Raw genomic sequence first — 11665 nt, forward strand, 5'->3', positions numbered from 1 at the left:
CTGACCTAGTATGGACACAGCACTGGGAAGAGAGGCGTGGAGGGTGACGCTTGGAAAGGGGCAGGAGAGTCCGGGCCCCGCCCCCACAGGCCACCCCCACCTTCTGAGGGAACGCACCTGACACGGGTGGGGGTAAGGCACGGTGACTGCGCAGCTGCTATGCCGCCCAGAGCTAAAAATATTTCCCAACAGAGAGAGGAGTAAGGAGGCTCCCAAGGAGAACCAGTTTATTGGGGAGTGGGTGAAGTTGGTCAGACCCATAAATAGGAGCGGGCAGGGAGCCCGAGGACGGGACAGGAGCAGTGTCCTTAGTCACGCTGAACACTGGGATCTCGAGGCTGATGGGAAATGGGGTTCCAGGAAGGGGTTTAGAGATCTAACTCCAGTACCCCACCCTCTGGATGAGGAGCTGGAGCTGGCCCAAGGGATCGCCAACAGACTCAGGGGCAGGTTTGGGTCTGGTCTAGAGGCTCAGATCTTCTCGTCAGGTGCTGGCAGGCGCTGGCGGTTCGGCTCCACGCCCCAGATCTCCCTGGCGTACTGGGCAATGGTGCGGTCGCTAGAGAACTTGCCAGAGGCGGCTATGTTCCGGATCACCATCCGCGTCCACTCTCTCGGGTTCTACAAGCCAAAAGGGAGCTCTGGGTTTGCTCTGCCCCAACTACCACCTCATCCCAACCAGGGCCACCAAAGCCCTGCCAACCCCTGGCCCAGGACCCCTCACCTTGTACAGGGCACTGACTCTCTCCTGGCATTTAATGTAGTCTTCATAATCTGCAAAGACTTTAAACCTGGAGGGGAATGGAGAAGCAGGAAGTTTCATGAGGTCAAGGGCCAAGCCCATCCTGTCCCATTGGATTTCTGAGGCCCTGAACAGTGATGCTGCTTCCAAAGGAATCTAGTCCCAACTGCCCAGAAGCCCTGTCCAGCCTCCCCACCGCACCTGAGCCCTACTGAGCCCAGCAGCCCCACGTGCGCAGTTTCCTGGCCGGCCAGCTCACCGGTCATGGTGCATGAGCATGTTGACAATGGCCTTGAACAGGTCGGGCTGTTTGGGGGAGAAGAAGCCACTGTCCAGCTGGTCAATGATGTGCCGAAGCTCTGGAATTCGGTCATAATATTCCTGGGCATTGTACCTGTGGGGGAAGAGCCGTAGTCAGCGCCCTGGAAATGGGTTCCTGGCTCCTCCTCCTCCAGCAAAAATCCAGGAAGTTCCAAGCCCCAGGGTCAAAACCCAGGCCCAGCCTGCTACTGCCCTCCCCGCAGCTGCCACACTCCCTCCGGAGGTCTTTCCAAGAGGCCCCCTCCCTTCTCAGCTCAGCTTTTCATCCCCCACTTTGTGGATGAGGAAACTGAGGCCTAGAGAGGAGAGAAAAGTAGTGTCAGAGCCAAAGGCCCCAAACCAAGCGCTCTTCTTCCCACACACCACCACTGTCTCCCAACAGGTTTGTTTCCTCGGTGAATGGCTTTTCTGCATCACCATCCACAGCCCATCCCTGGCCCCGCCTTCAGGCCCCAGGAGGAGCGAACAGGTATATCCTGAGGAACACCCTTAAACTCAAACCGTCCAGCCAAGCTCATCGCTGTGCCTGGCACCAACTTTCCTCCAGTGTCCCACTTCCTAAGGCAGCACAATCCATTCCTGAGCCACCTGGGTTCATATCTCTCAAGACCAGTCTCATCTCTTTCCTTCCTTTCTCTCTTCCAACCAGAAACCAAGTCCGCCTCCTCAACACTGCCCCTAATCCCCATCCCCAGCACTGGCCTGCTGCAGGGGACCCCCACTGCCGTCTGGCGTCAGCCCCACACTGGTCCCCCACCTAGACATTGTCCCCTCCAGTCAAGCTGCCCTCCTGCAGCCAAAAGTGTCCATCTGGAGCCTAGTTCTGAACGTGTTGGACTTTGCTCAAAACATTTCACATTTCCTTCCTGTCGAAAGGACCAAGTCTGCCGCGCTTCCAATGCAGGGGACGCGGGTTCAATCTCTAGTCAAGGAACTAAGATCCCACATGTCACACGGTGCAACCAAAACAACAACAACAACAACAACAAAGGACCAAGTCTAAACTTTCTAGTCAAGCCCCACAGTAGAAATTCCTATCAATATTCAGTGCCAGCTCTTGTAAGCTGTTGGTGGGAGTGTAAACTGGTACCAAATTTCTGGAAAACAATTTGACAATGTGTATCAGGAGCCTTAAGAACTCATACTTTTTACTCAGAAATATCCCCTTCTAATAATTATCTTAAGGAAATAATCAGAGATGTGGACATCAATGTAAAAGGTTAGTCATCACCAGGGACGTTTATCCTAACAGACAGGGGAAATCAACCTTAATGTCCAACCATATGGAACTAGTTAAATAAGTTATGCCATGTCCATAGGATAGAATGCTATACAAACATTTAAAATATCTTGAAGACTATTTAATGACATGGAAAATGCCTCACCAGTGTTAAGATAACAGGATTCAATATTGTACATACATTATTCCCAACTTTTAAAAACTATATACACACACATATAAATACACGAAGAAAAAGAGAACTGTGGCTTTAAATCTGGGTGATGAGATTATGGATGACGGTTGTTTTATTCTTTGTGGCTTTGTATTTTTCTAACCAGTGAGCATGTACTGCTTTTATGATAAGAAAAAATCATATTTTAAAATGTTAAAAATGTAATGCCAGGAAAATGTCTTCTCTGAAGATCTATGTTTCTGACCACAAGCACAGATATAACTACTGTACTCATATTTCCCTTTTTGCCATGGCTGCCAGGGAGCTAAGAATTTCACTTTACTTCCAATTCCAGAAATAATATTATCTCTTAGGGTTGATATTATTTTCTCTTCCTTTTCCTTCAGTTCTATGTTACTTCTTTCTTTTCCCATTTCATTAACCTTTTTTGTTATAAGTTACCCCAAAAGTTTTCTAGACTCGTGATGGCCATAACTAAGGCCTTGTGCAGCCTGGACCAGCCTTTCCAGTCATGCCTCTTGCTCCCGGCTCTACCCTCCAGCAGTCGCACCTTGGTGCCTCCTGCCCACAGACTGTGAACATTGCAGCTCATACCCTCTCTGGTCAAGCCTTTCCACGTCCTCCACCCGCATGCCGAAGATGAAGATGTTCTCCTCTCCCGCCTCTTCTGCCATCTCCACATTGGCCCCATCCATGGTGCCAATGGTCAGAGCCCCATTGAGCATGAACTTCATGTTGCCAGTGCCTGAGGCCTCAGTGCCCGCAGTAGAGATCTGCTCAGAAAGGTCAGCGGCCGGGATCACTGTGGGGGGTGGGGCAGCAGGGGACAAGCTCAGCTCCAGGAAGAGCCCCAGACCAGCTAGAGACTCTGGAGTTAGTCTGGCCCTAGGCCTAGCCAGATTCAGAGTCCCCTCCACCCCAACCCTCCAGTCTTAACCAACTAAGTCTCCCTCTCACTGCCCCCACCGCCCCGCCACCTCTTGTTGATTCTTGAACATCTGGGATCTAACCTGGACTCCCCCCACCCCCCAGCTCCATTGTGTGATTTAAAGGGCACCACTGAGGCCCATCTCCCCTATAATTTCACCCCATACCACCATTAAAGGGACATCCTCATGATTTGAGTATTGTCCTCTCCAGATTCTTCCTCAAAGTGCAAGCACCCTAACAAGAGGAGATTAATATCTCTTCCTGGGACTGAACTAATCAGAGCTTCCCTAGGGTCCCCACTGGCAGCATTCCACCTTTCTCGGCCAGTGAGACTCGGTAGTTCTCCAGGAAGATCACGCGGAGGCGGTCTCCCACCGCCGGGTCGTGGTTGACCACATCCCCAATGGCTGTAATGAGTTTGATGATCATCTTGGCCATGTGGTACCCGGGTGCAGCCTGTGGGAGCACAGTCTGGGGTCAGCTCCACAGCCTGACCTCCTACCCCCATCCTGCAACCCAGCCAGGCTGACCTCAACCTGGATATCAAAGAACCACAGCCATGGTCTGCAGCCCGGCTTCTCACCTTCCCTCCAATTATCACAGTCCGAGGCACAAAAAACTTATTGGGATCCTTCTTGATGCCTGTGGAGAAATAGAGGGATCCAGTGAGTGGGCCAGGCTTTCCCTCTGGGCAGTAACACCTGACAGCACCCATCCAGCCAGGGCTGGGCTGGGAGACAGTAGCCCTGACTTGGGCAATCACTTGCTTTGTGACCTCAGATCTGTCACTTCCGCCCCCTCTGAGCCTCAGTTTGCCCATTTGTGAAATGGGGATAATTCCATGTCCCAAGAGGTCAAAGGAGATGTTGATCAGGAAGTATGTAGTATCCTGGGAGGTACACAGAGGGGGGAACCGGGAGCCAGAGGGAGCCCTGCCACTCACGGTTGTACATTGTGATGATATGGAGGCAGTTGAGGAGCTGGCGTTTATATTCGTGAATCCGCTTCACCTGGATGTCAAAGAGCGAGTTGGGGTTGATGTGGACTTTGTATTCCTTCTCTAGGTACGCAGAGAACTTTAACTTGTTTTCCTGAAGGCAGGGGAGTGGAGAGAGCTCACCAATAGGCCTCAGCCTCAGGAAATCCTACAGTCTCATTTCTTTCCCAGGAAGGTGAGGATAGAAGTCTTCCTTGCCACCTTCATCCACTCCTGCATCAGGGCAGACATTGCTAATCAATGTCAGCACTCTTCCAGTGAGGTCAGATGATGCCTTCCCACCATGGACTGACTCCAGGCAACTTCTACCAATGGCCTGAGGTTGCAGAAGAGATGAGCTCTATCGACCATTCCTGACTCAGACATCCGGCCCCTCCAGCACCCTCCACTCAAGCCCTGGCATAGGGGTCTGTCCCAGGTCGCAGCGCTCCTCACCTGCTTCACTTTGGCCACATCCCGGATAAAGGCTTCATCGTCCACATAGGAGAGCACTTTGCGTAGCTGGTCCAGGTCTGCGATGTAGTCCTCCCCGATGCGCTGTGGGAAGATAGCTCTCAGTTAGGCCCATGTCCCTCCTCCGTCCTCCCTCACAGAGGGGTCCCTTTCCAGGTCAACCAAGCCCCGTCCACTGCAGACAGCTCCTTCCTCTGCAGCCTCCCAGCTGGGGGGTGGTACATGTATGTGCATCTTTCCTCCCCTCCTGACCTTGAGCTCTGATGGCTGACCCCCATCTGACCCCACAGGCCTTCCCCCTGGCCTTTTCCTTCTGACAGGCATTGACCTCAGGGCCCTGCTCCCAATCTCTGCCCATTTCTGGTCTCACTTCAGATGTGACCTGCTGATAACCCCTCCATTAGACTGTGAACTCCACCAGGTTGACCTTCATAGCCAGGGCCTCCATTCGCCCAAAGGCACCCTCATGCAAGCAAGAAAATGGTTCCCCTCCTCCAGATAGATGCAAGGCTTGGGGAACGCAGTGCAGGATGGATTTCAGCCCTCAGATGGGTGCCCTACAGTGAACCACATACACAACCACACCCAGAAGTTCCCTGCAGTGACCGCGTTGACCCCTACTGGCCATACGTGAATGCTCACCTCAGCAATGACCTCTGCCAGCCCAGGGTTACACATAACCAGCCAGCGCCGAGGAGTGATGCCATTGGTCTTATTCTGGAACTTATGAGGCTCTAGCTCATAGAAGTCCTTGAAGCTACAGGATGGGGTCGGGGGATCACCAGTCACCCCGGTGGGATGAAGGCCTCCTCCCTGGGGCCCCTACCCTGGTTTCTTGATCAAAGGGGCCTGGAGGGGAGGGGGAGGGTGCTGTGTGTAAGAGGGGTCATCTGGGGACAGGACTGGACTGGATGGCAAGGCTACGATGCTTGTAAGAGCGGTGCCACCCGTGGAAGGGGCCAGCTGAGGGCGACTGTGAATGGCCAGTGCCAGGCAGTGAGGGGGTGAGCGGGGGTCCAGCGGGAGGGGCGGGGTCTGGGGAGCGGGTCTTACGTGGTCTTCTTGAGGATCTCGGAGTGGATGCGAGCCACGCCATTGACAGCGTGTGAACCGGCGATGCACAGGTGCGCCATGTTGATGCGCTTCACCGCGCCCTCCTCCACCAGCGACATGCGCCTCAGCCGGTCTATATCCCCTGGGAACGCAGCCGCCACCCGCTGTGCCAGGAGAGCCCAGAGCTAGGACGGGGACCCAGGACCCAGGTTCCCAGCCCCTACCCCCAGATCTCTGCCCACAGCCCTCCCTGCCAGAGTCTCAGGAGCCATGCTTTCCATGCCCTCCACGCCCCACCCTCCACCCCACGCTTCCTCCACTCACGTTAAGGAAGCGCTGGTTGATCTCATAGATGATCTGGAGGTGCCGGGGCAGCAGGGTCTCTATGAGGTGCACGGGCCAGCGCTCCAGGGCCTCGGGCAGCACCGTGTGGTTGGTATAGGCACAGGTCTTCACAGTCACGTCCCATGCCTGACAGATGGGATGGGGAGGAAGGACCCCCGGGCTGAAGCCGGATGACTCTCTACACACACTGTGCAGCCAAGAGCCCCGGCCCTGCCACCGCCATGCCAGGTTCTAGGACACCCGCCCTCTGGGCCTCACACTGCCGTCTGTGCAGTGGGGGCTCCACCCACATCTTTCCACTCCCCAGGCTGGGAGGGGAACCCTGAGACGCAGCGGGTGAGGCAGGGGTGGAGGAGGGGCCCTGAAGCCCACCTTGTCCCAGTCCAGCCGCTCCTGGTCCACCAGAATCCTCATCAGCTCGGGGATGGCCAAGGAGGGGTGGGTATCGTTGAGCTGGATGGCTACCTGGTGGGGGGGCGGCCGCTGGAGTCAGTCTGGGCTCCAAACCAAGGCTATGATCGCTGTCCTTTGCCCCTTCAGAGCACCACCCCCGCAGGGCCCCTCATGGTTCTAGGGTTGAGCTGGGGGTGGAGGCCCTCATGGGGGCAGGTATGGGGCAGGAGGAAGAGGGGAGCGAGGTGATATTGAGGATCGAGAGCAGATCCCCCCACACCCACCCCCAACACCCAGCCTCCACTTCCTCATCTATAAAATGGACAGTTCAGGCTGAGACTGGAGGGAGGAGGGATGACACCCATCACAGGAGGTGTAGAGGCTGGCCTTCCCTGGGGCCTGGTACCTTATCCGGGAAGGCGTCGAAGCTCGTGCGCACAGGGTCTTGGCAGCCGAACTTGGAGGATTTGAAGCGGCGGATGATGTCCTGGAGCGTGGCAGCCACGACGAAGTACTCTTGCTTCAGCCGCAGCTCTTTCCCCTCAAAGAACTGGGGACAGTGCCAGGTAGGGTGGAGTCAAGGTGGTGGCCTAACACTGCTGTGGGTGTGGCCAGGGGAGACTCCCACCCACACCAAGGTGCCCCACCTCAGGGACCCAGGGGTCTTTCTCCCACCAAGAAGCAGCAATGTGGATGGTAGCAGGAGGGAGGGATAAGGACCAGGAGTATTGTGGGTGTTACCACGGAGCGGCTCATCCAAAGTGCCCCACCCTAACCTGCTGCCCCCAGGACTCAGGCATCCTCCCACTTAAAGAACTTGGGGGAAGAACAGGACACACAGGGGCCAGCAATATGCCCTGGGTGTGACTAGGGCACCGGCAAGTGTCACTCCCCTTCTCCTGCCCTCTCCCATGCACTCTGGCTTCCTGTCCCCAGCCCAGGGGGTAACATACGTTGTCGTTGGGGTACAGGACACGGGAGATATTCTCAGCCAGGTTGCGGTCCAGCACAGCCTGGATGTAGCCACCGACGTTGACTGAGGAACGAACGTGGGGACAGGGTCAGGCTTGGGTCGAGTGTGGGCCGGGGTGGGCAGGGGCTGCTGGCTTTGGCTGAACTCACAGTCCTTGAGGTTGAAGTCATTGGGGGCCTTGGCAGACCACAGGCGCATGGTATTGACGACGTTGTTGCGGTAGCCGGGCACGGGTGTGTCGTAAGGCATGGCCAACACCACCTGCGGGGCACCCGGTGTGGCGTCAAGAGGTGGGCATCTGCCGTGCCCGAGAGGCCCTGAGAGCCGGAACTCCGGGCTCTGTCCCTGCACTCCGCCAACTCCCCACACCTGGTTCTCGTCCCAACTCTGGGTGACCACAAGCAACCCCGCCAACCTCTCTGGACCTTGTCCATAAAGAGAGGACTTCCCAGTGCCTCCCCACACCCCCATGCCCCTCCTTGCTGGGCTGCTGTGAGGATTCCAGGAGGAGGCGGGGAGGAGCTCGGAGCCCAGGGTGGGGCCCTGTTGGTGGCCACTCTGCCATGACGGGGATGAGCTGGCCGCCGGCCTGAGCACAGTCTAGAGGACACTCTGGACTCATGGAAGGGCTGGGAGGAATCATGGGGCCTGGCTGAGGGGGTCACGGAGGTCAAGTCCACCCAAAGGGCTTACGCCTGGTTGACCACAGGGCTAATTAGCAGTGACTAATGCTGGCCCCACCTCCCACAATTAGCAAACATCAATAATTGCTGCTGATAGCTGCCTGCTACCACGGGGCGGGGGCACACCCACGCCTCCCTCCCCAACGTTAAGTAGCCTCTGATTGGAGCAGAGTGAAAGCTGCGGCTCAGAGAGGGAAGGGATTGGCCCAAGAGCATAGAGCTAGGCGGGCAGCCAGAGCCCTGCTGGACCTTAGCGAGGATGACAGCAGAACAAACTCTGATTCTGAAAGTCTAGAGGTTGCTGTGCAGCCATCTGGAGGCCGATGACCTGCAGCCACAGCAAGAGAACTGGCTGAGCTGGGATTTGGACACCTAGTTTAGCTTTAGGTTGCCTCGAACTTGCTCTGTGACCCTGAACAAGTCAATTGCCCTCTCCAGGCTTTAAGTTTCTCCCCTGTCCCCCTTTCTGGGCTGTTGCTTTGTTTCCCATCAAGCCCCCAGTTCAGATGTGCAGGGGGGCCAAGACTCGGTGATTATCCTTTGATGAGTCTTGTGGGGTGATGGAAAGGAGCCAGGTCAGGGGAGAAGCATTGGTAGAGTAGGGCGGCCTCTCTCCTCCTCCCAGGCTCTGCACTTGGTCTGGCTCCCCTGTGACCGTGTCTCCAGCCTCTCCTGGTTCTAGCTGTGTGACCTCGAATAAGTCACTTAACCTCTCTGAGCCTCAGTGGCATCCATTATAAAATAGCACTAGGTCCAGTAGCCTCCAGGCTCTTTCCTTATTTCTCCCTGTTTCCTCTAGAACCTTCTCCCCTCTTCCTCACTAGATTTCCCGCCACCACCCCCCGCTCCCTGGCTTCCCCCTCACCTGCGTGTCCACCCACTTGGCCCCCTGGTCGGTATGCTCCACTCGGCCATAGAAGTGCACAGGCAGTGTGAACTCGGGTCGGGCCTTCTCCCAGGGGTTGCCGTAGCGAAGCCAGTCATCAGCCTCCTCCATCTGAGCCCAAGGCAGGTCAGGGGAGAAAGGAAGGCAGTGTCAGAGCCAGGCTCACACCACAGCAGGTGGTGAGTAGGGCAGGAGCAGTGGCCTTAATGTGCCCTATACAGGGAGGGTGTAAATGAAGGACTTTGGGATAGGTGGGCCCCTGGTCTGGTGGAATATCCAAGGGGACACGGTGTGTGTATGAGAGTCTGAGACATTCCACAGGTGTGGACCTCCTATCCCAGGAGCTAACAACTGGCTCGGGCCAGGGGGAAGGGGCAAGGATGTTTTCCACCAAGGCTGGGGCTGGTTCTGGATCTATGTGCAGATGAATGAACAAATAGGGGTCTTCTCCATCATAACTACAAGGTCAGGGCCCAAGGTCACTCACCTGCCAACCCCCAGAGATCTTCTGGTTAAAAATCCCAAACTCATAGCGGATCCCATAGCCATAGGCAGCCAGGCCCAGTGTCGCCATGGAGTCCAGAAAGCAGGCTAGGGGTGTGCATGGAGGTGGGTGTCAGAGACGCAGCACAAAGGAACCCTTCTGTCCAATCCCCTGCCACCCTGCTTACTTACCCGCCAGCCGGCCCAGGCCCCCGTTGCCCAGCCCTGCGTCCTCCTCGATTTCCTCCAGCTCCTCCATGTCCAGGCCCAGCTAGAGGCGGGAGGGTATGGCAGGCGTCAGGGCCAAGGGCCAGCAGGTCAATCTCCCAAGCCCCAAGGCTTGCCCCACCCCTACACACCTGGTAGGTGGCCTCATCACAGGCATTCTCCAAGGCCAGGTTCACCATGGTGTTTTGTAGCGTCCGGCCCATGTAGAATTCCAGAGACAGGTAGTAGATCCTCTGCCCAGAGAGACAGGTGGGGAGGTGGAGGGGAGGGCGTCAAGGCCACCCACTGACATTCAGCCAGGCCCAGCTGGGCCTGCACCTCTCATACTTCCTGCCCCACTCCTAGGCCCCAGCATGTTCCAGCCCTGCCTCCATTTCTTCCCCCTTCTCAGGCTTTGTGACCCAACAGGCAAGATTCTGGTCCCAGCATTTCTTCTGACTTTGGACAAATCACTTTTCTTCTCTGAGCCTCAGTTTCCTCATCTGGAAAATGGGGCTGGCCATATCTACCTCAGGGGCTAGGAGAGGTGCCTAGGAGAGGTAGGAACTCCTTCCATCGCATGCAATCCTGCCAACAGCCCATCAGGGAGTCAGGACATAGGGAAGCCCCTCCAAGTGCTCCCCAAAGGGGAAAGCCAGGCCCAGAGAAAGAAGTCATTGGCTCAAGGTCACACATGACGCAGGGCTAGAGTTGGCCACCTCCCGTCCTTGCAGAGGGCCCCTTGGCCCTCAAGCCTCAGTCCCAAGAAGGGGACGGAGAGCCGCCAGGATCCAGGATGCTGATGGTGCCTGGTCTCCTGGTTCTCTGGGTCCCCTCCCTGGCCCTCCCCCACTCCTGCCCAGAAGTGTCAGGTTGCTGACATTTACCAGTGACCCCAACAGACATTTGATCTCACCACCCCAGCTGCCCCAGCTGCGCCCCATGCGCTGCACCAGCACACACACCACGCACGCATTCAATATGTCCTTCCACTTAGGGTCCAACCCAGGCCAGAGGGGTCTTCATGCCCCCCAGAAGCCCCTCCATTCTCTGAGTGAGCCCTGGGCCTTTGCAACCAGCCTACCTGACCCGAGCCCCCTGACCTGTCCCCGTCCCAGATTTCTCCCCCTGGGTTGCCCCAGCAACCCATTGCACCTGGCACCCCTGGATCCTCCAACCTCAGGAACCTGGAGTGACCCTTTATTTTGCTGCAGAGAGCCCTGACCCCAGGGAGGGGCTGCCACTTGGTCAAGATCTCCCAGCCCCCAGGCGGGGGACCCAGCCCATTCCCCTCCCGGGGTGCCCCAAGCAGCACCTTGGGGTCCTTCTCGTAGTAGTGCTGCTGCGTGCGGATCCAGCGGCCCACGAGGTGGTCACGCACGGTGTAGGCCAGCGCAAAGTAGTAGTCTCGAGGGGTGGCCACATTGCGGTCTTTCACGAGGGTGAAGTGTAGGTGCCGGTTGAAGTTCTTCTTCAGCTCGGTCACATTCTCCACGCCAGCCAGGCCACGCACGCTGATCTGCTTTCTCTTCTCCTGGTCTGTCAGGGGCCGGGACATGGCTGCGGGAGGGCGGGCCGGACTGACTGTGTGGACGGGCGGGCGGCCTGAGTGGAGATCCCCAGCCGGCTGGTGCTTTAAAGCCTGGCTCTGGGCAACGTGCCCCGCCTCCTCCCTCGATGGGAGGGTCTTGGCTTGACCGCTCGGGGAGCTATTTTGGGGTGAGGGGAGGAGAGGAGGGGCAGGGAGGGCAGGGCCGAGCTCCACACAGGACAGGGAGGGCCAC

General features: G+C 56.9%; 1 protein-coding gene across 3 annotated transcripts; it reads right to left on the reverse strand.

The window, feature by feature from the left end:
• Positions 1-256: 256 nt before the first annotated feature.
• On the reverse strand, positions 257-11439 carry PYGM (glycogen phosphorylase, muscle associated). Of its 3 annotated transcripts, XM_068554532.1 has the most exons (20): positions 11197-11439; positions 10034-10135; positions 9867-9945; positions 9679-9782; positions 9171-9302; positions 7772-7883; positions 7603-7685; positions 7056-7199; positions 6629-6721; positions 6236-6382; positions 5912-6075; positions 5501-5615; positions 4841-4942; positions 4352-4499; positions 3992-4050; positions 3723-3864; positions 3073-3280; positions 1002-1136; positions 725-791; positions 257-621 (listed from the first exon to the last, which is right to left on the reverse strand). In XM_068554532.1, the coding sequence occupies exons 1-20, from the start codon at positions 11437-11439 to the stop codon at positions 472-474; spliced, it is 2529 nt and encodes an 842-aa protein (XP_068410633.1). In that variant the 3' UTR covers positions 257-471. The 3 variants fall into 3 exon arrangements, with proteins under 3 accessions (XP_068410633.1, XP_068410634.1, XP_068410636.1); XM_068554533.1 differs by lacking the exon at positions 10034-10135; XM_068554535.1 differs by lacking the exons at positions 9867-9945; positions 10034-10135 and having other exon boundaries at positions 9679-9699.
• Between the last annotated feature and the right edge of the window lie 226 nt (positions 11440-11665).

The sequence above is a fragment of the Eschrichtius robustus genome, chromosome 11, assembly GCF_028021215.1.
Source record: "Eschrichtius robustus isolate mEscRob2 chromosome 11, mEscRob2.pri, whole genome shotgun sequence".
Lineage (NCBI taxonomy): Eukaryota > Metazoa > Chordata > Mammalia > Artiodactyla > Eschrichtiidae > Eschrichtius > Eschrichtius robustus.

Bases quoted from the DNA above. Each gene is read 5' to 3' on its own strand.
- PYGM (XM_068554532.1), bottom strand. From the start codon at position 11,439: ATGTCCCGGCCCCTGACAGACCAGGAGAAGAGAAAGCAGATCAGCGTG. The intron at 9,783-9,866 runs GTAAGTAAGCAG...GCACACCCCTAG, and splicing joins GGGCCTGGGCCGGCTGGCGG to CCTGCTTTCTGGACTCCATG. The intron at 3,865-3,991 runs GTGAGAAGCCGG...GTGCTCCCACAG, and splicing joins CTGTGATAATTGGAGGGAAG to GCTGCACCCGGGTACCACAT.